Genomic DNA, 25,567 nt, shown 5'->3' with positions numbered 1-25,567 from the left:
ACTACGTATTGTATTCCTTGTCGACTGGTTACTTGGTTATTGCTATAAACATCATTCAGAAAGGGGTTTAATATATAATCAGGATGTGCTCATTTACAACCATTATTCTAATTGCTCTACTGAAATGTTTTTGTTGTACAATTAGAAAGTATATATCAAATTGGTAAATCTCTCTCTCTCTCTCTCTCTCTCTCTCTCTCTCTCTCTCTCTCTCTCTCTCAATGATAATAAATCTCGATTTTGTGTGCATATAAATTTTCACTGTAATATTCAGCTGTGTTGTAGATGTCTTTCGCGGATTCAAACAGAATAAAAATTAAAAAAAATTAAAAACTGTAGTAATGTGCTCATACCCCTGGCAACAGCACAGCCCCACAACGGTGGGCGTGGTCTTGACGTGAAGTTGATCGGCGTAAGTTCCAGGTAGACGTCCGACATTGCTTTCTTTGCGCGTACATTTGCGGCGCAATTTACGTCGCTGGGCTTTACGTCCGGTAGCCCGTGTCCTGTTTACCAGTGTTCAAGGTCATTTCACCGCGATGATGCCCAAGATCCACATACGTGGGCATACGCCGTCGTGATACGTGAATGTGTGACCCCAGCATAAGAAAAGATATAAGTAGATTAGAAGTAGTACAAGCAAGAGCCACAAAGGTTAATTCCATCCATCAGGCAAATAGGTAACAAGAAATAACATAGATAGATTAAAAGGAGTACAAGCAAGAGCCACAATCCCGTCCATCTGGCAAATAGGTTAACGAAGACGACTAGAGAGCCTGAACATGTATGGCTTAGAAACACGACGATTGCGAGGACAACTAATAGAAACATTCAAAATACTGAAAGGCATAACAACAAAAGTAGACAGTAACCTATTTACGTTAAACGAAAACCAGACAAAAAATAATGGATGGAAACTGGAACTGAAGAGATACAACACATCCCATTGTGGGAAGTTCTTTATATACAAGATATGTGACAGTTGGAATAAACTTCCACCAGAAAGAAGTTGTCAACAGCAACAGTGTGGAAGAGTTGAAAAGAAAGCAAGACAAAATCATTAGAAGGACGCTGTGAATGCACAGTAAAACCTGCTCCTACAGATAAGTGAGCACACGATGTCTCCTCTTAGGATGGACTAAAAACAAGTCTCTGAGACATCCTTATCCTTGTAACTCCCAGAGTCGGTAAAGGAAAAAAGAGTGGTATATATACATTATCACGCATACATTTATCTCTCTCTCTCTCTCTCTCTCTCTCTCTCTCTCTCTCTCTCTCTCTCTATGCTTGCATTCCAAGCATAGCGGAAAGCAAACCCCGTGAAGGGCAAGGTCGGGGTCAGGTCAGAGGTCACCTCGGCTGAGTGGCGTATTATGCTTTCAGGTGAACAGTTCTCCTTTTCCATTCTTCTTCTTCTTGGCAACAAGGTGGCGTTGGACATTCTTGCCAGATTTTAGCGAAAGAAGAGTTCTCTCTCTCTCTCTCTCTCTCTCTCTCTCTCTCTCTCTCTCTCTCTCTCTCTCTCTGTGGAAGAGTTAGAAAGAAAGCTAGGCAAAATCATTATAAGGACACTGTCAAACCTGCTCTTACAGATAAGTGAGCACATGAGGTCTCCTCTAAGGATGGAGTAACAAGTCTTTGAGACATCCTAATCCTTGCAACTCCTTGTAACTATCTCCTTCTGTCTCAGCAGTGCTCACACTAACTTCGTCTGTCCAAGGAGAATCGCGAAATCGATCCCACGGGAATGGTGGACTTGCTGAAAGCAGTCAGTCTCTGGAAGAGTTCACCCATCGTGCCTCTGTTGACTTTAACAGCGAATGACAGGTAGCTCGTGGCTCGTCCACTGCGAGAGAGAGAGAGAGAGAGAGAGAGAGAGAGATTAGGATGTCTCGAAGACTTGTCAGTCCATCCTAAGAAGAGGAGACATCGTGTGCTCACTTGTCTCTAGGCGCAGGGTTTACTGTGCATTCACAGTGTCCTAATGATTTTGTCTAGCTTTCTTTTCAACTCTTCCACACTTGTTCACTTGTTGCTGTTGACTACTTCTTTGTGGTGACAGTTTATTCCACGTGTCACGTATCTTGTATGTGAAGAAGTTCCCGCAATGAGAGGTGCTGCATATTAAAGATGAGGGCTAACTATTGATGTGTAGAGCTGCAGTAGCGTTTCCTTATTTCTGTATTTGAACTGCTTCTTTATGTATCCCACTAGTTTCTGTGCCTTTTTTCTGCTTCTATGCACTGTTTTGTGGATTTTAAGTCCTTGGTAATAATGACTCCAAAGTCCTCTTCTTGTTTTACACTGTTCATGTCATTCCTAAGCAACATGATGGTTCTTTGTTCCTATTTGTAACAATTTACACTTATCCAAGTTAAAAGGCATTTGCCATTTTTTTTACTACTACTCTCCTATTCTGTTTAGATCATTTCTGAAACTTTTCACTGTATCTGGGTCTGCTGCACTTACAACTAGTTAGGTGCCATCTGCAGATTTAGCTGTCCTGCTGGTTAATCCTACATCAGTGTCATTAATATAATAAAATAAAAGAGAACGCCAAGGACATAACCCTGAGGAACTCCGCTTGTCACATCTGCCCATTCTGATTCCTCACCGTTTATTACGACTCTGTTTTCTATAAGTTAGCCAGTCTTCGATCCGCTATTTCTCCTACTATTCCTAAAGCTCATACGTTTGTCATCAGTTTCTTGTGTGGGACTTTGTCAAAGGCCTTTTGGAAATCTAAGTAGAGTATATCTATTGCTCTACTACTGTCGTCAATACCAAGCATGTTATGAAAAAAACTTCATGAGTTTTGATAGGCAGGATCTGTTTTGTCTGAAGCCGTGTTGGCTGTTTAACAATAAGTTGTTTCTATCTATGTGGTCCACAATTTGATCTGCAATTATGGACTCAAAAATCTTACGAATGACCTTACAGACCTTACAGACCTTACATTTCGTTCGGGTTGCCCCAGGTCCCTCAGTGTGAGGCGCCTCTAATGTCTACCAGAGAGTTGCTAGTACATCTTCCGGTATATTTTGCATCTTCCAATCTTGGTGGTCTGGGATGCAGTTTAGATATTTGTCGAGCTTATTCTTAAACACATCTACGCTCACTCTGATATATTCCTCAGATGAGGCTGGCAACGCATGAATAGACGCTGCATTATCGATGCTGGTGCGTAGTGGATTAATGTTCTGTGTGCTTTCCTTATTTTTCCTGGTATAGTTTTGGGCACTATTAATCTACCTCTGCTTGCTCTTTCTGATATTTTTAGTTCCATGATATTTTCTGTTATTCCTTCTATCTGTTTCCATGCCTGAATTATCATGTAGCGTTCTCTTCTCCTTTCTAGACTATATAATTTTAAGGATTGTAGTCTTTCCCAGTAGTCTAGGTCCTTAACTTCTTCTATTCTAGCTTGTAAAGGACCTTGTACACTCTCTATTTGTGCAATATCCTTTTGATAGTGTGGGTACCATATCATATTGCAATATTCAAGTGCACTACGAACATATGTTTTATAAAGCATAATCATGTGTTCAGCTTTTCTTGTTTTGAAGTGCCGTAACAACATTCCCATTTTTGATTTACATTTTGCCAACAGAATTGCTATTTGATCATTGCATAACATGTTCCTATTCATCATCACACCAAGGTCTTTAACTGCTTCCTTATTTGTGATTGTCTCATTATTAGGTCCCCTATATGCATATAGCTTTCCTTCTCTGTCTCCATAATTTATTGATTCAATTTATCAGAGTTAAATACCATCCTATTACCTCTGCCCAATCATATACTTGTAAGGTCTCTTTGTAGAGCGTTCCTATCTTCATCACAAGTAATTTCTCTACTTATTCTTGTGTCATCAGCGAAACTACTCACTACCGAATCCTTAACATTACTGTCTATGTCTTCAATCATAATAACAAACAATATTGCAGCTAGCACCGTACCTTGTGGCACACCGGATATTACCTTGGTTTCATCCGATTTCTCATCGTTTGCAATAACTATCTGTTTTCTGTTGTGTAAAAATTCTTTTAACCATCTTCCTACTTTATCTACGATATTGTGTTTTCTAATTTTCTTTGCTAATTATATTATGGTCTACCTTTGTCAAAAGCTTTTGCAAAGTCTAGATAAACCACATCTGTTTCATTTCCGCTTTTCATATTTTGAATATGTTCTCACGGTGGACTAACAGTTGGGTTTGTTTACTTTTTCCGGGTACGAAACCGTGTTGTCCTATATTAAACAAATTATTTTTTATTAAATGTTTCATAATATTTTTCTTCACCCTTTCATACACTTTCATAATATGTGATGTTAGACTCACAGGCCTTATAATACTTGCCTCTAGTCTTGATCCACTTTTGAAAGTAGGGGTGATATATGCTAATTTGTGCTCATCATAAATCTTGCCTGTATCTACACTTTGTCTTAATAATATTGCAAGAGAGAGAGAGAGAGAGAGAGAGAGAGAGAGAGAGAGAGAGAGAGAGAGCAAACCTCAATATGAAACTGGCCACATAAGAACAGACTCACGTATGCCGTAATATAGTATTGATAGGTCTTTCACTCAATCCCTCCAATACGTATTAACCTTCCGAGTGGGGCACTGGGTATATTTCTGACCCTCCTCTTCTGATGAATCAGCCTTGAAACGCCGTAGATAGTGGTGGTACAACTTGTATAAACACCTATGCATGTGTGTGTGTGTGTGTGTGTGTCGATATCTAGTTATAGATACACAGTATGAGAGGGTGTCAGATTTCGTAGCCTTGTGGCTACGCAGATCTTTTTTCTTTTTTAGGTCCGGGGGAGCGGCCCAGAGGAGAGAGAGAGAGGAGCGAGAGAGAGAGAGAGAGAGAGAGAGAGAGAGAGAGATTTCAACCGCCTCGAAGGTACCAATCATCGGGTAGACGACGCATTGCGAAGGGCGGAAATGACTAGAGGTTGTCTTGTCTTGTCTTTTCTTGTCTTCTGTGGCAAATCTCTATTATCTTATTCTTCTTCTTCTGTTTTCCCTTTTCTCCTTCTTCTTCTTCTTCTTCTTCTTCTGGCTTTTTTATGTGTTCTTCTATTCATCCAAGTCTCTCTGTAAGTTCGTTTTTTTTTCTTGTCTTCTGTGGCATCTCTTTTATCTGATTCTTCTTCTTCTGTTTTCCATTTTCTGCGTTTATCTTCTTCTTCTTCTTCTTCTTCTGGCTTTTTTATGTGTATTTCTATTCATACACTGTCTCTCTCTAAGTTCATTTTAAAAAAAATCACCTTTGCTTTTTATTTAAGTCTAATTCGTCCATTTCATGTTTTGAATAAACTTGGAATAAAAAGGTATAATGAAAGTGTGAATATTCACGTATTAGTCAATTTTATTCCCGTTCTTCCAATAATCCTCTCTGTTATCACCTCTTCCTCTTCTCCTCCTTTTTGGCGAGAGACTACTAGTCTCACTCGGCGCTTCAAGGACGGATTATTATAATTTGATAATGACTCTCAGGAAAGCGTCTTCGGGGAGAATAGTTACTATCTTTTAGAAGCGCGAATTACCCTTCGACATTTTACTTCTGAAGTTTCCTCTCAAAGAAAGCTATTGTAGAACTTTTCAACGTACGAAACTCTCAGCAGCTACAACCCGGTGATAGCCGCCGTTGTTGGCACCTTCTACGGCAAAGCCAGACGCACGATCATGGCTCAATTTAACCTTAAGTCAAAACTACTGCTCAGGCTATAGAGGGCTGCAGTTTGGTATGGCGATCATCCACTCTCCAGTCGTCAGACATACCAAATTGCAGCCCTCTAGCCTCCTCCAGTAGTTTTGATTTAAGGTTAAAAGTTTAGATATAATCGTGCGTCTGGCTTCGCCGTAGGTGCTGCCAACAACGGCGGCTATCACCGGGCTGTAGCTGATAGATTTATGGCCCACGGCTGAGAGTTTCATACGGCGTGATACACAGTACAGAAAAGTTTCTTTGGCGCATTTTTTACTCGTATTGTATACCGTTTGAAAAGTCCTATAAAAAACCAGAGATCGTTTCGTATTCTGTTGAAAAGTTATGCAAGAAACCAGAGAATTTTTTGTGTACCGTTGAAAAGTTTCGTGAGAAACCACAAATATCAAATAAGACCATATTTTGCAACAAATACGAGCTATAGTAGATTCACATCAACCTCGCATTTGACGTCTAGGCCAGTCCCTTACGACGCTCCTGATTGGCTGTTGATAAGCCAATCACAGGGCTGGAAACTCTCCTCAGTCTCTCTCGAGAGTTCACACGGGTATGATCTATGTTCCACCTCTCCTAAGGGATACGTCTTTCAAAAGTATCCCTCAGGAGAGGTGGAACATACATCCTGCCCATGTGAAAACTCTGGAGAGAGACTGAGAGTTTCCAGTCCTGTGATTGGCTTATCAACAGCCAATCAGGAGCGTTGTAAAGGACTGACCTAGACGTCAAATGCGAGGTTGATGTGAATCTACTATAGCATTATCACTTCGATGTCTCTCTGTAAGGTTATTTCAGAGCAAATATAACCGGACGATGCTTGTGGACGCGGCAGGGTTATAATGGAAGAATGGTCTGGCCATTTAGAGAAAATGGGATTCCACGAGGCAAACACGTCTCCAGATCAGGAATCCCTCATTCAAGAAACAGCGCAATTTAGCGTGGAATCAGGAAAGATGTGACCCCAGCCAAGAATCAGTAGGTCATTCAGTCACCGAGAATCAGCACTGGAAGCTCACATGTCGTGGAAGAATCCTCTGAATTCAAGATGAGAACCAATACAGAATTACATTCATTACGGCAAGTCTTCGAGGGCTTCGGTCGGAGGCGCTCAAGCTGAAGGCTGTTGGCAGCCTAAGTCCGCGTACGGTGCTTCAAGGTTATCCTCTCTCTCTCTCTCTCTCTCTCTCTCTCTCTAAGGACATGCATTGACCAACCACCCACCCCACCCCCCCACGTCCCCCTATCCAAGGCAGGTAGGGGCAGCAGCAGCAGTTATATTCAGGAGGCATTGTAAACCAAATCAGAAGTTTTTTTATATTCACTGTTTTTCCCCAAACGCTTTTGGCCATCAAGTGTACTGTGCGTGTTTGTGTGAGTGAGTCCTTCTCTTGTTTTTTGTGTTGTTTTATTATTATTGTATCAGTGTTGTTGTGGTTGTTAAGAACAGGTTTATTCATGCGCTTGCTTTTATTTTATTTTATTTTTTTCGCTGTTGCTCTGATGACATTTGGTCTTTGTTAGGAAAATAGATCCGTGTGGCTTTGATTAAATCTGTCACGATTTTTTTTTATTAAATGCGTGAGATCTGTTTTCGTTCCTTTGTTAATTTTGATTCTCATGTTATTATTGTATTTTGCTGTTTTACAGTGAGTGATAGATTGTTTGAATCTGTATATCTGTGTACTGTATATATATATATATATATTATATATATATATATATATATATATATATATTATATATATATATACTATCTGCAGTATGACCCTCAAATATCAATTCAGGAATGCCGAAGACACATGGATGTTTTTGAAAGATATATCAATAAGAAACGTTTCGCACATGACTATGTGCATCATCAGTCTGAAAAATGACAAAATAATAACATTAAAATACTAAAAATACACTGGATTCTTAAAATGACAATTAAAAACATTAAAAGACTAAAAAAGCAAAGCAAAGTAAAAACAACTGCTGTTACACCAACTTCAGGTACAAAGAAAGAAGATAGAATGACCAAAGAAAGAACAAGAACCTCCAAAAGACGATATGCCAGATATAGTTGAGCGAGGAGCAGCCACCGTTTACGATGGAAACGAGTCTTTTAATATATAATGCTCTAAGGTCGTCAGATAATCCTGCATCCTTAGAATACCACTATTATGGAAAAATGCTGCTTCTTGACCTCAATTTTACAATTTGATAGCATAACTTTTTTATATTTGAATGTTCTGGTCTGCTCAATCTTTGTCCCGTTCTAAAACTCAACCCTAAGTGACTGTAATAACGCATCTGCAACAACCTTTTCGTTGATCCAATATAAGTACCAGGACATCCTGGGCATGTAAACTTATAGCCACATTGGATCTCATGAAGGGATGCAGACGGTCCTTAAAGCAAACAAGGAGCCAATTTTGCTGGGATTATTTGATAGCAATTTTAAATTAATGCACGGTATCTCAGTTCTGAAACAAATTATTGAAACTGAGATACCGTGCATTAATTTAAAATTGCTATCAAATAATCCCAGCAAAATTGGCTCCTTGTTTGGCTTTAAGGACCGTCTGCATCCCTTCATGAGATCCAATGTGGTCTATAAGTTTTACATGCCCAGGATGTCCTGGTACTTATATTGGATCAACGAAAAGGTTGTTGCAGATGCGTTATTACAGTCACTTAGGTTTGAGTTTTAGAACGGGACAAAGATTGAGCAGACCAGAATATTCAAATATATAAAAAATCATGCTATCAATTGTAAAATTGGGGTCAAGAAGCAGCATTTTTCCATAATAGGGTATTCTAAGGATGCAGATTATCTGACGACCTTAGAGTCATTATATATTAAAAGACTCGTTCCATCGTTAAACGGTGGCTGCTCCTCTGCTCAACTATATCTGGCATAGTCGTCTTTGGAGGTTCTTGTTCTTTCTTTGGTCATTCTATCTTCTTTCTTTGTACCTGAAGGTTGGTGTAACAGCAGTTGTTTTTACTTTGCTTTGCTTTTTTAGTCTTTAATGTTTTTAATTGTCTTTTGTTTTAAGAATCCAGTGTATTTTTAGTATTTTAATGTTATTATTTTGTCATTTTTTTCAGACTGATGATGCACATAGTCAGGTGCGAAACGTTTCTTATTGAATATATCTTTCAAAAAACATCCCTGTGTCTTCGGCATTCCTGAATTGATATATATATATATATATATATATATATATATATATATATATATATATATATATATATATATATATATATATATATATATAGGATATATTACTTATATAAGTATATATACACATATATATATATATATATATATATATATATATATATATATATATATATATATATACACACATATACGGGTGTCCATAAAATCCCAGTACCATTACAAGTATTTTTTGCTCTGACTGGTCCTGGGACTTTATGGACACTCCCTAAGTATATATATATATATATATATATATATATATATATTATATTATATTATTATATTATATTATATTATATTATATACAAACATCTCACCTCACTGAACAAAGCGTATCAGAAACCACCGACTGAGGCATTTTTGTCCTTATGTTGTTTTCGTGAGGAAGAACAATGCATACATGAATATTTATGCCGAAGCCAAGGCCAAGCTCAGCATTCCGAACTCCTCTTTTTTCATTAATTTTTATTATTTTTTGTTTTTTTGCGCACCACTGACAGACAGATCATAATAAACGAAGTCGCATTTCTGCTTCCTGTTCTGTCCCTGTATCGAATATGAATTGAGTTAATGTTCCATTGATATAATAATAATAATAATAATAATAATAATAATAATGAGAAATATTGGCAGTAGTTTTGGTAATATTAATAACAATGGTAATACTATTTTAAACAACCAGAGAGAGAGAGAGAGAGAGAGAGAGAGAGAGAGAGAGAGAGAGAGAGAGAGAGAGAGAGAGTGAGTTATGCCTTCATATACGGGATAAACACACACACACAATCACTCATGCAACGTTTTGCGAACTGCGTGAGTTTCTGGAAACATCCGAAAATTTTTATAATGAAATTTTTATTATTTTGAATGAAGAGAATAATTTTTTTTATTTGCCCGATTTTGGAAAAAATAAATAAATAAATAAAACACTACCGATGAACAAGGCTTAGTGGTCAGTGACGAGCTTATAAGGAGTAATACTAGTATCTTTGTGAAAATATTATACTATTATGTTGGTCGTAGCATGTATGTATAGAGAGAAAGCTTGTTAAGCTGAGAGAGAGAGAGAGAGAGAGAGAGAGAGAGAGAGAGAGAGAGATAAAAAAGATTTATAATGAGTATCAATAAAAATAATACCTACAGAGAACAAAAAGAGAGAATTTAACACAAATAGCAGATACCAATGAGAGAGAGAGAGAGAGAGAGAGAGAGAGAGAGATTATATATAAAGTCTCAAATTACGCAAGGCTGTGCAAGATATACCTCTCACATATATCTGTTTTAACATACTCATGCTTAAATACGCATTTATGCGTAAAAGTTAAATGGTTTCAAAGAACAATAATATTAACGCTAAAAATATTCCAAAGATTTAAATGGTTTCAAAGAACAAAAATATTATCGCAAAAAATATTCCAATGGGTCCACAGATTTGAAAGTCAGGAGGCTTCCATAGAATCTGATAAAGTGACTTATGTACTACTTATACTGCTGTATGAAACTCGCTGCGGCCCGGTGGTGGCGGCCCGCGTTGCTGGCCACCTATAGGTTTGCCAGACGCACGATGCGTTGCTAAGTTTAACACTAAATAAATTTTTAAAACTATCGGGGCTAGAGGGCTGGAATTCGGTACGTTTGATGATTGGAGGGTGGATGATCGACGTTCCAATTCGCAGCCCTCTGGCTTGAGCAGTTTTGAAGATCTGAGGGCTGACAGGAAAAAATCGCAGACGGACAGACAGATAATAATGGCCATCTCTGTAGAAGTTTTCTCTTTCAGAAACCTGAGAAGTAGATGGAAAGAATCCCGAATGACTTAAGAGAGGAGAGAGAGAGAGAGAGAGAGAGAGAGAGAGAGAGAAAACACGTCGACACTGAATCCAAAGTCTGGATGAGAAGATAGTAGAAAGGAAATGTCCAAATAGCTTTTTAAGTCTAAATATTCATATACTTTACAAAATAATTTACAATCTGCGCCATCAGGCTACGACTAAATTATAAATCGAGTTGCTCTGCAATAATAAATTCGCTTAAAGTGATGTACTATATGACGATGTCTGACCATCCAGATGGGGAAGAAGGAAATGTAGGAGTTACGAGAGAGGAACAATTGACGTTCAAATTTACGTCGGGCAAAATTCCAAGGTGGTGGTGGTGGCGGTAAGGTTAACGAGTGAGTAGCCGCACTGCTTTTTCAAATTTGCTCCAGAGAGAGAGAGAGCAGAGAGAGATAGAGAGAGAGAGAGAGAGAGAGAGAGAGAGAGAGAGAGAGAGAGAGAGAGTTTTGCATACCGAAGGGTACGACACAAGATTGCAACCACACCTCGGGTAATATTACCCGAATGGAAAGTGGATCATAGCTTTTTGGCACCATTGTAGGAAGAGAGAGAGAGAGATAGAGAGAGAAAGTAGTGTGTGCTTTTTATTATATACATATATATACACACACCTATTTCTGACTCACCACAGGCCCGAACCCCGGGTATATATCTTTGTAGTGAGAGTACAGGGCATTATAGCTACTAGCTATTCGGACGACGTTTTGCCTGCCTCCCTGCCCTGGGCTCTTTCACTGGAAAGATATATACCCGGGCTTCGATCCCGTGGTAAGTCAGAAACTATATATATATATAGTATATATATATATATATATATATATATATATATATATATATATATATATATATATATGTCTGTGTCTATCCCACTTGACGCCTGCCACGAACTTTCTCTCGTGGCCACAGAAGGCCTTGGGGGGGTGCCAACTTCCTGCCCCCCCCCCCCTGCCCACCGCCCTCGCCCCTATACCCACGGTAACGCCCGTCGCCATCGCCCTGTTGCCCACCCAGTGCCCCCACCTTGCTTGGGCCACCACTTTCTTGCCCAACTGCTGCTTTCGCGGGCCGCACCCGCTCGAAATCCTTTCGCGTGTTTGCGTAGGTATACAATCGCGTATCTTCATACACACCCGTTTCCTGAGATGACTGTACCTGGGCGTATAGGTCGACGCAGAGGGGAGCAGAGGCAGACCACGGCGGGCTGCTTGCAAGCGATATGACAAAAGGCGGCGACTGACTTCAGATGTGAATTTCCTTTTCTGTATCCGCTTTCCTTCCTTTGGAAGCGATCATGTTGGGTGGTGATTCTGTGCATGTGGGTTGTCTGTTATTGTGATTGTCTGTGCATGTGGTTTCATCATGAGTGTCTGTGCATGAAGGTTGTCATTGATTGTCTGTAATTGTGATTGTCTGTTCATGTGGTTCACTATCTCTGTGGCGTCTGTGTAGACGCGCTTTGTAAACAGGTCGAAGAAAAGACGTGTTTGCTTCTTCGTAATCCAGTGTACGGTAAAGTTCACCGGGGCATGACCTGACCTTTGCTGAATGGCGAAGGTGTGGGGGGGGGGGGGGGGTGTGAGGAAGATGCCACAGACACACACAGTCACAGACAAACAGCTTCTGCCGACGATAGATCATCGTGCAATGTGGAAGTCCCATTTGAGAGAGAGAGAGAGACTTGATCACCCTACGAAATGTCAAAGCCTCATTATCGACTCATTTGTATTGAGAACCTTGCCAGACCCCCCCGCCCCCGCCCTCGACGACAATCACGTCTCATTGTTCTTGCAAAATTCACCGGCCAATTTTCCCGTTTCCTGCTTGACGTGGCCTCTGAAGCACTCGCTTCGTCCGTCTCGAACTTGGCAGCGAATATCGTTGACCTTGACAAGGAGAATGGTTTCTGGTTAACCTGTTTGTCCGTCGATTCAATAACGTCGTCATTCCCTTTCAAACGACAACGACTCCATTACAAAGTAAAGGAAATGTCGGTCATTATCTGATATAATGAGTTTGTACTCCTTGCAATTGTCAATTTATGCAGTATCATTGTACATGCATTTCAATTAGTAGCCAATTACATTATAATGCTTTATGGGGAAAGTTACACTTTAAATATAATGATATACACCTTTGGACAATCTAAGTCACCAGTTGACTGTTACGTATGATGGTCACCTTTCCAAGTGCTGACCAGGCTCAGTGTACCTGCCACAGAGGGTTTGTGCACAGTTACTCACAGACCTCGTTTGAGTGGAAATGTTGAAAGGTGTTTCCAAGACAAGATGAAGGGGTCTCTTTTTTTCGTTATTGTATTAATACATTCATGAGAGAGAGTGTTACAAGGAGTTACAAGGATTAGGATGTCTCAAAGACTTGTCAGTCCATCAGAAGAGGAGAAACATCGTGTGCTCACTTAAAGAAGTTCCCACAATGAGATGTGTCGTATCTCTTCAGCTCTAGTTTCCATCCATTATTTATTGAGAGAGAGAGAGAGAGAGAGAGAGAGAGAGAGAGAGAGAGAGAGAGAGCAAAGTACCGACAGCGAGTATTATCAGGAAGTCTTCAAAGTATAAGTAAGGTCGTCGTGTAGTCACCTCTCTCTCTCTCTCTCTCTCTCTCTCTCTCTCTCTCTCTCTCTCGTGAGTGAAAGTGATTCGTTTCGCCAGCTAGTTGGGCGTTGAACGATCATCCTATTGAAAAGGAAAGTGTTTTTTTAATCTTTGATCTTCTTCTACCTCTTCTCTTCTCATCTTTTTCCTCTCTCTCCTCCTCCACTTCTTCTTCTTCTTCCTTCCCACTTCTTCATCTTCATTCGTTATTCTGTTTTGATTGACCATTTTTTTTTTCCAAATAGATCGTCAGGCGAGATGATGGCTGCAGACATGAACTGCGTCAGGCTTACTACTTTTCTATATATAACAGCAAATACTCCATTAATAACAATTTGTAACGCTATAACGACAACAATTACTACAACACCAATTATCATTGTCCCCCTTCCCTCTCCATTTCCCTTCTCAGCAGTGTATGTCAGTATTATAAACATAAAACAAATACATTTTTTTTTTTTAACAACAGCTGGCTCGCCCAAGGCTTTTTTTTGGCGGGCGCTTTGCTGACAGTTGCCAGTGCTTGTTTTACGAGTCTTATTTGTTTATTGTCTGTGTTTATTTTTACCCGTTTTCTTCTTCGTCTTTGTTGTGATCGATGATGATGATGATGATGATGGTGCGATTTTCTTAAGTGAAATAGACTGAGTAAAGGTTAAGCTTGATATGTTATTGTTATTTTTAATTTATTATTATTGTTGTTGCTGTTGATGTGTTGCCACACAGTAGTATACCTATTTTGAGCAACGTCTGATGTTATTTTTATATTGCTGAATACAGAAGAAGGAATGAGATTGTTGTCAAATCACTTGTCAAATTGGGGAGAGAGAGAGAGAGAGAGGAGAGAGAGAGACGAGCAGAGAGAGAGCAGAGAGGTAGATATACAAAAGATTTGATCGTGTGAGAGTGAGAATATGTAATAGTGGAACGTATTATCAGCCTAATCGGAGAGAGAGTGTATACAAATTAAGTAAGTAACCAAGAAAAGACAGCAGCAATTGATTGATTTCTCGCTTTCCTTCTCCCTTGCACAGGTGATCTACAACGTGCACTTGGAGCCAGCTCACGTGGTACGGAAGAGAAGTGTTGACCAGCCTCTAAGAATCTCCCTCTACTACGATGACTCGGTCTATGGGTAAGTGAGTCTCTCTCTCTCTCTCTCTCTCTCTCTCTCTCTCTCGTCTCTCCCTCACTCTCTCTCTCTCTCTCTCCCTTGATCTCTTGTAGACCCCTAGGCATGTTTAAAAGTAAAAATAAATCAATGATAAATAGGGAATGACTAAGTCCATACAGATAACATTCCACGACCCCCAAAAAAAGCTCAGTAGACCGTCTTTTGGCCCTCCATGCATTTATGGTCTATGGACCCCTTGAATGGAGTCCTATCGACCCCCCCCCCCCCACAAAGGGTTCGATATCGACCACTTTTGGGGACCCATGGTTTCACATATCCAGGCAAAATCTTGCACAGTTATATAAGGTGATTTTACACTCACAAGAAGAAGATGGCTCGGTAGCCAGCTAGTAATTTATTGTTATCAATATCATTAACACCATTATTATTATTATCATTCTACCTACACTATCAAATGTATTATTATTATTATTATTATTATTATTATTATTATTATTACACCTACACTATCAAATATTATTATTAGTATTATTATTCCAGTACACCTACGCAATTAAAGTACAGGGTGTCCATAAAGTCCCAGTATCATTCTGAGCAATAAATATTTGTAATGGTACTGGGACTTTATGGACACGAGGTATTATTATTATTATTATTATTATTATTATTATTATTATTATTATTATTATTATTATTATTACGGACGTCCTTGCACAGGAAAGAGTTGACAAGTGACGTTCCCGCCTTGACGTAAGAGCAGCCCCACATGTGCGTGTAAGAGGCCAGGTCAATTCTCCTAAGGCTTCTTGACCCCATATGTCAGGAGTTGAGACGTCACGTCACTGGCTCTGTTTCCCGATAGCAAATTCCCGAGATGTATCTAGTGTTACACCAGGCCTGTTTTTTTTTTTTTTTTTTTTTTTTTTTTTTTTTTTTTGTGGTTTTTTTTTTTTTTTTTTTTGTTGTGCTCTTAGGTTAAGTTGGGTCAAGTTTGGTTAGTTCTAAGTTAGGTGTGTTCAAGGTTAAGTTAGTTTGGGTCAATTTAGGTTAGTTTAGGTCAAGTTAGCTTAGTTCAAAGTGAGCTTAGTTCAAGGCTAGGTTAGTTTGGGTCAAGTTAAGTTAGGTTAGTTCAAAGAACTGTCCCTTAGGTAATTTGGGATGCGGGAAACATGATTCATTTTTTTTTTTTTATTATTATTTCCTATTACCTTCTGTTGCTTCTTTCGAATGAAGCTTGAATTTCAAGTCAGTGGCTCCTGTGGTGGGCTTATTCCATATGAATAGAGTTCATCCTTTGAATAATAATTATAATAATGATTACATTATACATATACACAGATATACATCTTCAGGACTTTTTCCAGTCCCCAAGGCTGAAGTCTGGAAGGGATGAGCAAAAACTGCCATATTTATTCACAGATGCTTCAGCCATTAGCTCACGGCCATCATCAGGGCTGTGCTTGGCTTTACAGTGGAACTGCATTTGACTTCTGTCGTCTGTGGAATGCATAAATATGCATTAAATGTAGCCGTATCGTAGCAGTTTTTGTCTTTTATCATTCGTGTATCAAACCATCACAAGACGCATTGCACCTTTCGTCTTTGTTGTTCTTGTAGATAGTTCCTGGATACATTTAGACCTTTCAGACTGCACCTCTTCAGCTGCATTTATGTGGGGCTTTATACACCTTTTCAGTTTTCTTATACCATGTAACTCCAACAGTTAATCTAGACAGCCTCAACATTTTACTGTTGGTCACAGCTAACATCCAAACTTCACTTCCATAAAGGACATTTGGCTTAACAGTCCCTTTATAATTTTTTTTCTAAGGTCTTGTGCTGCATACAGCCAGCTGCTTTCCTTTTATCATTCTTTACCTTCGTATTTGTTCTTAACTTTCAAACTATTTCACCAGTTCCTGCAGTTTTTCTTCACAGTCCCCAATTAATACTATTCACAGTGAAAACTTCAGCCTTTGGAGACACCGAATTCACATTTTATTTTATCCCATTGCAGATTTCAGTGTCCAATTTCCTTTCTCTGACTCCGTTCACAAATGTGTCAACCATCCATGGAGTGATTTACATGCCTAAATGAGTAGATACGGGCATGTGTATGTTCTGAATGAAATGTGACCTTATTTTTCTCTTTCTTTCAGGCTATCAACCGAAAAATATGACCTTATACATGTGAGTATGCAGTGTGGGGTAATAGTACTAATGTATACTAGTCTTGATTGGATAATCTTGGTATCTAACTTTCTTGTTACTATAATTATTGGTCCTTCGTTGACCTTCTGATCAGCAAGTGAAGTTAAATTGTAAATATTCAAATATTAGAGTCCCATTGATCATCTGATCAGCAAGTGATGTCAGATTGATAGATTTTTCTTCTGTACCCAGAAAACTGTTTTACCGTCCGCTGTCTCGTATTGGCAAAAGGCTCTGATGGTCCGGCGCACGGAGAGCGTCATTCGACTGAACAGGCAAGTATCCTATGAGAAGTTTTCATTTGATTGCAATTTATTTACATAAAAAGCAGTTTGATAAGACAACAGAGGTATCATGGAAGAAACGTGTCAATAGATCTTTATTTTTTGGAAAGAAATTTGGTGTGAAAACAGTGATTTTCAAGTAGAAATATTTTTTTAGAACTTGATATTTTTGATAAGAGATTTGCTGGTATGACAATAGCACTTTTCATTCCAGAAATATGTCAGTAGAACTTGTTATTTTGAAAAGAGATTTGGTGCGACAATGGTGATTTTTTATGGCAGAATTACATACCAAAAAGACCTTGTCATTTTTTGAGAGAGATTTGGTATGGCAGCAGTGATCATCATGGCAGAAATAAGTCAAAAGAAAGTGCCACTTTCTGTAAGTATAATTTTCCCTTGCCCCCACAGGAGATGCGAGAAGAACCAGGTGTTTCTGATCAAAGGTGAGCCCCACCCCTTCTGCAAGAGTAAGTGCGAGGCTGTGACCATGTGCGGAGAGGTTCAGGTGCCCGAGGAACACCTTCATGTAGGTTCTGGCAGTTTTTCTCTTTAATTGCCTTTTCCTAGTTCTATTTTGATCTATAATTACCTTTTTGAAGTTCTGTTTTAATCTATTAATTACCTTTTTGTAGTTCTATTTTTATCAATAATTGCCTTTTTGTACTTTCCGGAGGTTTACCTTTGCTTGTTGCGTTCAGCGAGCTTTTTGTTTATTTTGGGTCCTACGCTTTGTTGGAAATGAATGGAGTTTACAGTTCAGGCCAAAGGCCAATCGCTGAGACCTATGAGGTCACTCAGCAATGGGACTAATGAGGTCCAGCACTTAACGCGTGGAACCTACGAGGTCACTCAGCACTGGAACCTATGAGGTCACTTAGCGCTGAAACCTATGGGGTCACTTGGCGCTGGAACCTATGAGGTCACAGCGCTGGAACCTACGAGGTCACTCAGTGCTGGAACCTATGAGGCTGGAAGGAAAATTGAGAGTAAAGGTGGTTTGCAAGGCGTAACAAGAGGAAAACCTCAAAGCAGTAACACTAGAAAACTAATTGTTAGGAGATTGTGATAAGTAAGATGGAAGAAAGAGAAATTGGACGGAGGTACGGTAAAGGGAATGGAAGAATGCAGGTAGGGGTCGAAGGAATGATGCAAAGAACCTTAAGTAATGTCTACAGTGCACCACGTGAGGTGCACTGAAGGCACGAAGTTCCTGTGTCGTACGGTTTGTTCCATTTAGTTTATGAAAGCCTTCAATTTCCGACATTTTATGCTTTGAATACTGTGTATGTAGAATTTAAATTGCATATATTGTTCTTTCCAGCCTGCATTTAATCAGGTTCTCTGTTCCTTATTTAGCCAAAAATAAAAATCAATGCAGTTTAGGGGCAAAATAAGCACTGCAGGAAATCTGCAACACTGTCTGCAGTGCACACCACACAAGGCTGCCTCTTGCCCAATCTTAAAATGTCTCACAGTATCCCCTCTGGTCACTCCAGCAAATCCTTTAACTTGAAGAGAAGACGTCATGCGTCACAATGATCTTGTTAAAAAAAAATAGCGACAGATATATTTAGATGCATGTCCTGCACACAGGAAGCCTTTCAGGAGCTTCACAATTGTCTCCAAAGTGCCTCTTCAGCTTGAAACAAGTTATTTTTTTTCAGGCTTTTAGGAAGTTTTGCAGAAACTGCATAAGCTCATGTAGGACTTCCAGAGTTTGTGCATCTACAGTGTATTTGTTGCCAGGCTGTTTTTATTTGATCATTACAAAGTTCTTTAGCTGTAGGCCAAATTTTCTTCATCTTGTGATATGCTACGACGTGGATTAGGGCACATGGACATTAAATATAGTTAAACATGCTTTTCTTATAAATTTCAGCATATCTAGGCTACTGCCATGGGCTAGGGAGTGTAACATCTTACCGAATATTGTACATTTCTTGTTATGACAACTATTTTAAGATTCCTGACAATAATATTTTCATTCTCAGGCATGTCGCGTGTGCAACACCTTTGGCCAGAACTGCCACGAAGTGAACGAAGAGATAGGAGAGGGCATTCCCGGCGCAGATTTCGTGTTCTACATATCTGCCTTAGAAACTGAGCGCTGTAAAAGGGGCTACACAGTGGCCTATGCAGCACACTGCCAACAGGAAGCAGCTCTAGACAGGTAAGTGTATAGTATTTCAAAGAACCATGATCATTTACACTCTTCCTTAACACATCCTCCTCATGGTTAGGCCAGCAGCGTGACCTCATTGTGATTACGGGACGTGGGTTCATTTCCCACTACCAGACGTCATAATTGCTCGATATTTCTTGCACTCGGATCCAAAGCTTTTGTAATGATAAGTCTATGCAAAAAGCGCAAAGAACTGGAGAAGTTCTTTGCTATAACAGTGACAAACATATCTTGTAAAAGTGACCAGTAGATTCTGTACATTTACAGTAGTTCTCAGTTTTCTCAGTCCCAGTGGTCCTTTATTCTACATGCCATTAGACTGTGAAACAGTCTACCTACTGAGGATGTTGTGCAACCAGAACCTTTAACGTGAAGCAAAGATGAAACGTACTACTACCTTAAAACAATTCTTCTTGTATTTTAATAATATACTTACATTTTAATCTATTTATTATTTTATTTTTTCGTTTCTAATACCTGATCTCTTTTGTCTCCATTTCGTACGCCTTCTGTTGCTTTTTTCAAATGAACACCATATTTTTTGGAAGCTCAAATTTCAAGGCAGACTTTCAGTTGCCCCTGCAGGATTGTTCCATATGAATAGAGTTCAACTTTCAAGTAATAATAAAATTTAGTTTCTTAGCACCCAGTTTCTCCAAAACTTTTATTAACCACTATCCTGTAATAAAATTGATTCCACATGTCTCATGTCATTAAACACACTAAAACACTCTTGTCTAAAAACATATGATGTTGTGCAGTATTATGATAAAATTCATTGTAGTATGTTTTTTGCTGTCCAGTATTATTTGTAGTGTAATGAACGGTGATATTTGTTTTAGCAAAAATGATGACTACTTCCTACTTCCTTATACAACATGTCAAAAGTTCAGGTCCTCACTTTTCAGAATCGAGTGAAATTAAGATTTTACAGATGTCAGTTTAGTAGCATATTTTGTGTACTTATTCTAGAGCCACTCAACTCATCTTAAAGATGTAGTATTATTTTTCACTTGTCCTGTAATCCTAGATAGTTATTTCACCAAATGTGTTCACATTGGTTTGGGACGTCTTTTTCATCTTTTTGTGTCCTTCAGATCTGTCCTCTTTAGGGGGTTCTGTCTGTCACTTTTTTTCCCCCTTCCTTGTACTGTTCTGATTCTACATTCTTCCAGCCTGTGTTTGGTAATTGCATTTACAGGCAGTCCCCGGTTATCGGCGGACTCGATTATTGGTGATCTGGTTGTATGGCGCTAGACATCGGCAATTTATGGCGCCATAACGGGACGAGTTCCGGTTATTGGCACCATAAGGGTGCTTATGGTGCTGAGAACCGGTTATCAGTGCCATAAGTGCCATTATGGTGCCATAAATTACCGAGTTTCGGTTAATGGCAGTTTTTGCTTATCGGCACATCCTCGGGAATGGAACCCCCGCCAATAACTGGGGACTGCCTGTATTGCTTGTCCTACCTGTAAACAGAAAAAAACATCACAATAAATTTGTTTTTCTTGTTACAGACCAATCGCAGGCCATGCCAATCTCTGCCCTGGCTCCATCAGTACAAAAGTCCAAGAGCTTGAAACCTTGATCTCTACGGTGAAGCATGAAATCCTCCACGCTTTGGGCTTCTCAATTTCTCTCTACGCCTTTTATCGGGACGACGATGGTAACCCGTTAACTAATCGTACAGAGAATGGGAAGCCTATGTTGAATGAAGTGTGAGTATAGTGCATGAGCAGTATTTAGATCTGAAAGTTTTGCAGGTACTGAATGAGTCACTCATTTCCAAACTTCCCTCCAGGGATCTACCCCAAAAATGACTGAAATATGTACAGATAAAACACCAGTTCTTTCAGAATATGCACCTGTTTTAATCTGTAAATTGTACTATATCAAAATTTAGTGTAAAATAAACTTTAATTAAAATCTTTCACCCCAAACTCTCAGTCTGCAAGCAAGACAGTGGAGCGATCGGGTAATTAAACGTGTCACGAGGCGAAAGTGGCAGATTCGTGGGGGTGTTGCAACAAAGGAAGTGAATATGGTGGTCACTCCCAGGGTTGTGGAAGAAGTAGGTATTTTGGTAGAACGTCATATTAACTCCCATCCATTTTAATTGAATATTTTATCTGTAGCCTGATTCATCTGGTTTTACTCATGGTTGGAGACTTGGTATACCCTAAATTCATCTTTTCTCTTTTCCTTTTCACTCTTTTTCTTCCTAAGCAGAGACATTAAGATGCCCATCCAGCATTTTTCAGTAAAGAACTATATTATTTAAGTGGTTGCCACTTCTGAGGCAACTCACTTTTACTTGTCATTCATTTGACAACCTGTTATTATATAATGCATTTGAACTTCCAATTTATGGTAAAAGAAGCAATATGTTAAGTGGATACAGTAATGTATGCGTTGATTGCTTGTCATTCAGGTACGCAACCACTTCAACTGTCCTGACCTAGAGGGTGCCGAGTTGGAAGATCAGGGACAGGAAGGAACTGCTCTTACACACTGGGAGAAGAGAGTTTTCGAGGTGAACCACACAACCTTATGAGTTGTTTTTGTATTTACCTTGACTTTATGCCATTGGATCTTGAAATATGAATAATAAGAGTTATTAACTATTTTTTTTCACTGTTTGTTGGATTGACATAATAGTAATTGTACCTGCTGTGTTTTTCTCAGAATGTGTAGGTACATAAATTTACCCTGTGATGTTTGATTTCTTAACGTATTATTATGTATTGATCATAACACTGCATATTACTTGCTGATTTTCAAAGTGGTAACCTGACAGCACAAGTTACAGCTAATTAGATTTTGGAGTACTATACAGTACTACAGGTACAGTCTTTGAAAACTGATCTTTGCAATATATTCCCTTTCAGAATGAAGCCATGACTGGAACCCACACCCAGAACCCGGTCTATTCGAGAATAACATTAGCTCTGATGGAAGACACTGGGTGGTATCGAGCAAACTATAACCTGGCCCAGCCTCTGAAGTGGGGTCGACACTTGGGCTGTACGTTCGCCATGAAGAGTTGCAAGGAATTCATGGAAGAACAGACAAAAAAGTGAGTTTATTCGCCTTCTTTAACTGACTTCTGCTGCTCGGAATATATGTAGATGTAGGTGTTGCTTTAGGATATAAAGAGAGAACAGAATAGAAAATAGAATTTAGGCCACAGGCCAAGCACGGGGACCTATGAAGAGCCGTTGCTAGGCTCAGAGGTCTGGATAAAGTAATCCTTTATAATAATAATAATAACATTAAGTGCTGAAACAGAAATTTACAGTAAAATGGTTTGAAAGATGTAACTGGAGGAAAACATCGTGGCTGTACTATGAATCAATTATTAGGGGAGGGTGGAAAATAAGATGAAAGAAAGAGATTACGAGCAGAGGTACAGTAAAAGGAACAAAAGAGGTTGCAGCTAGAAAGAAAGAGATTACGAGCGGAGGTACAGTAAAAGGAACAAAAGAGGTTGCAGCTAGGGGCTGAAGGGATGCCAAAACGACTTTAAGCAATGTCTACAGTGTACTGCACGAGGTGCATTGATGGCACTATTGCTACCCCATACGGGGAGGATGTAAGGAGTAATTATGGAAAGGAAGCAGGAACGGGGGAGAGGTATAAGGCAGAACAATTAAACACCAAAAGGGACAGTGCAAAGTCTAGTATGTCTCCGATGCACCATGCGAATTAACATGTATGGCACTGCTGCTCTAGCAAGCCCCCATTTTTGTGAATTGTAAGGTTCTAAGTAGTTTTCTTATCAAAAATAATTAAATAAAATTCTTATTGGAAAGTTCAAGTGTTCATTAATATAATCCTGTTAACAAATTAATGTATATTTTCTATTTTTCTATTTCTCAGGGGTAAGAGCATCCACCCATTTTGCAACAAGGTGAAAAGAGATCCACTTGAAACAGACTGTACAGAAGATCGAAGTTCAGTTGCATTATGTAACCTTATAGAACATCCTAATCAGCTGCCGCCACATTATCAGGTATTGTATCAATAAGTTACTCTTCAGTATTTTTTACACATGAAATTCTTCTTTATTTAGGTCTAAATTCTGTTAAATGGAAACTCAATTGTTTAATAGCTGCTTTTCCTTTGCTTCGTAGATTTTAATAGTATTACATTACTAATTTACATTATTATGTAATATATCTGATTTCTGTTGTTAAAGATTAGCAATTTTTTAAACTTTTCATATGCAAGTACAAAGAGCACTCAGATAATATATTTTCAGAGCTTTGAAGAAAGACAATGTTCCGTTGTATAAATTGTTAACAGTCAGAATAAAATCTGGGGTCTAATTTTGTCAATTTTCTCTTTTTCTATAAGAGTAGTTTCAGAAAACCTGAGCCAGATTCCAGTGACCAAGTGCAGTATAGCAATAAAAATGGTTTTAGTACAGAACAGAAGATTCTTTTTGAATTACTTCACAGTATTAATACACCTTCAAAAGAACCAAAGTATGTTAAGTAAATCCAAGTTATTTCATACTTTTTTGAAGATTATTTGTCTGTATCGGCAGAATTTTGGAGCAATACCGCATGTGTCTGCACAGCGAGTTGGCCACTATGGTGGATCAGTTGCTCTAGCAGATTACTGCCCTTACATCCAGGAGTTCACGTGGAAGAGCCAGGACATTATCATTAGGGGGTCACACTGCCAGTTTGGAGAAAACAATCCAGGTTAGTACTATTAAGCTTATTTTAAACTAGTAATAAGAGCTCTTACAAGGAAAATCGTAGTTGTGGTAACAAGCCAGTCCCTATGGTTTATCTTGGGAGTATGTCAAACTCCTATAAAAAATTCATCCTTTGTAGTGGTCCATGTATATAATATGTGTAACCTTGAACAAATTATTTTACAAAATATCTGGATGGATGAGATACTACATGGGATGTGCATTAATTCAAAGACAAGTGCCTCAGTTGCACTTTCACTTAAGAAAAACAAGTCAAGTTACTTTTCCTCATTCACATCTATTAAAAGTTATATAAGAGTACTGTACAGTGGTTGGTAAACATAATCTTCAGCGCTGTTATTTTGATCATCTTTATTTCTATTGTTATATCCACGAAAGGGATGTAATTTGATACTTAAATTTTGACATCTTTAATCTTGTTTCTTTCAGACCCAGAGAGAAACTTTGCTCTCGAGTCCTACACCGATGACAGCAAGTGCTTCAATCAGCAGCGAGAGTGGACCGAGCGTACCTGTTACCACCTGAGACAGTGGCAACACTGGGGGTCTGGTTGCTATCAGTATATGTGTGTGGACGGACGACTCCACATCATCGTTGCCAATCATACTTATACGTGCTATCATGCCAACCAGGTGAGTCATGTTTATTTCTGGTTTGAAAGTAATATATTGTACACATTGAATGTGACAGTCAGTGGGAAAGGAGCAGTTTTAATTGAAATGTCACATTTTCATCAAGTCTAAAGTTGCAGTTCTTGAGATAAGTAACCTTTTTATTGCATTTTGAGGACCAGATAAAATTTTATTAGGAAAGTGACAAAAAATAATTGTGAGCAGTTTCAATTCTTCAAATTAATTTAGTATTGTTATTACAGAACTTGATATGACAGAATATGGCAATAGTATGCAGTTCATACTTAGCAGTAAAATATGCATAGATAAAAATTTGCCAATTAGTGTGTACTATATGTATACATGAAACCTGTAGTGTATGAAATTGAATCTACAATGAGAAACTACTTTACTTGATGTGTTGCTTAGGTACCCTTGACACACAGGGCTTTATGTCGGAATAGTTATCATCAGGCATTTTAATAAAGGTTTGTTCTCTTACACGGACGTATAACAAGTGTTTTCCACCATCTGCAATTTTGTGGCCTTTCCACCCATCAAATGCCATCCTGCTTTCTTCCATATCTACTATCCCTCTGACTCTACTGTTCCTTTCCCCTTCCCATTATGCCATATACAGACCATATCAACTTTTATGAGGAAAATCTCTAATTAGTAATGCCCAAAATACAGTTTTTTTTTTTCAATGCATAATTCTGTTGAAGGAGAGACTGTTATATATTACAAACCTTGACTTTTTTTTTTCCAGGTAATCAATATATCAATCTTCCAAAATGGATGGCTGCACGAGGGGGCGATAGTCTGCCCACCATGTGAGGAGATATGTGAGGTGAGCGATTTGTGCCATTCAAATTTTTCTTAATGTTGTCCCCGGGAGATCTAAAATTTTAATGTTAGCTATTTAAGTATTTAAGAAATATTCTATTCTGTATGTAACTGAATCTTGCGCATACTAAAGTAGGATACAGTAGATTAACTTCAACGACATGAATTACGTATAC

At 38.7% G+C, this 25,567-nt stretch overlaps 1 protein-coding gene across 1 annotated transcript in view; it reads left to right on the top strand.

Moving 5' to 3' along the window:
• LOC135199339 (leishmanolysin-like peptidase) overlaps window positions 1-25,567 on the top strand; it is a 128,499-nt gene that overhangs the window by 98,199 nt on the left and 4,733 nt on the right. Inside the window, exons 2-14 of the mRNA XM_064227284.1 lie at window positions 14,425-14,525; window positions 16,685-16,715; window positions 16,929-17,011; window positions 17,432-17,549; window positions 19,015-19,193; window positions 20,726-20,926; window positions 21,156-21,279; window positions 21,640-21,741; window positions 22,097-22,284; window positions 23,088-23,220; window positions 23,758-23,917; window positions 24,364-24,566; window positions 25,315-25,395. Coding sequence (XP_064083354.1) covers window positions 14,425-14,525; window positions 16,685-16,715; window positions 16,929-17,011; window positions 17,432-17,549; window positions 19,015-19,193; window positions 20,726-20,926; window positions 21,156-21,279; window positions 21,640-21,741; window positions 22,097-22,284; window positions 23,088-23,220; window positions 23,758-23,917; window positions 24,364-24,566; window positions 25,315-25,395 — 1,704 coding nt within the window. The remainder of the gene's footprint in view (window positions 1-14,424; window positions 14,526-16,684; window positions 16,716-16,928; window positions 17,012-17,431; window positions 17,550-19,014; window positions 19,194-20,725; window positions 20,927-21,155; window positions 21,280-21,639; window positions 21,742-22,096; window positions 22,285-23,087; window positions 23,221-23,757; window positions 23,918-24,363; window positions 24,567-25,314; window positions 25,396-25,567) is intronic.

Source organism: Macrobrachium nipponense, chromosome 25 (genome assembly GCF_015104395.2).
Source record: "Macrobrachium nipponense isolate FS-2020 chromosome 25, ASM1510439v2, whole genome shotgun sequence".
Classification (NCBI taxonomy): Eukaryota; Metazoa; Arthropoda; class Malacostraca; order Decapoda; family Palaemonidae; genus Macrobrachium; species Macrobrachium nipponense.
The sequence above is the reverse complement of the archived record's forward strand: the minus strand, read 5'-3'. Positions and strand labels throughout refer to the sequence as shown.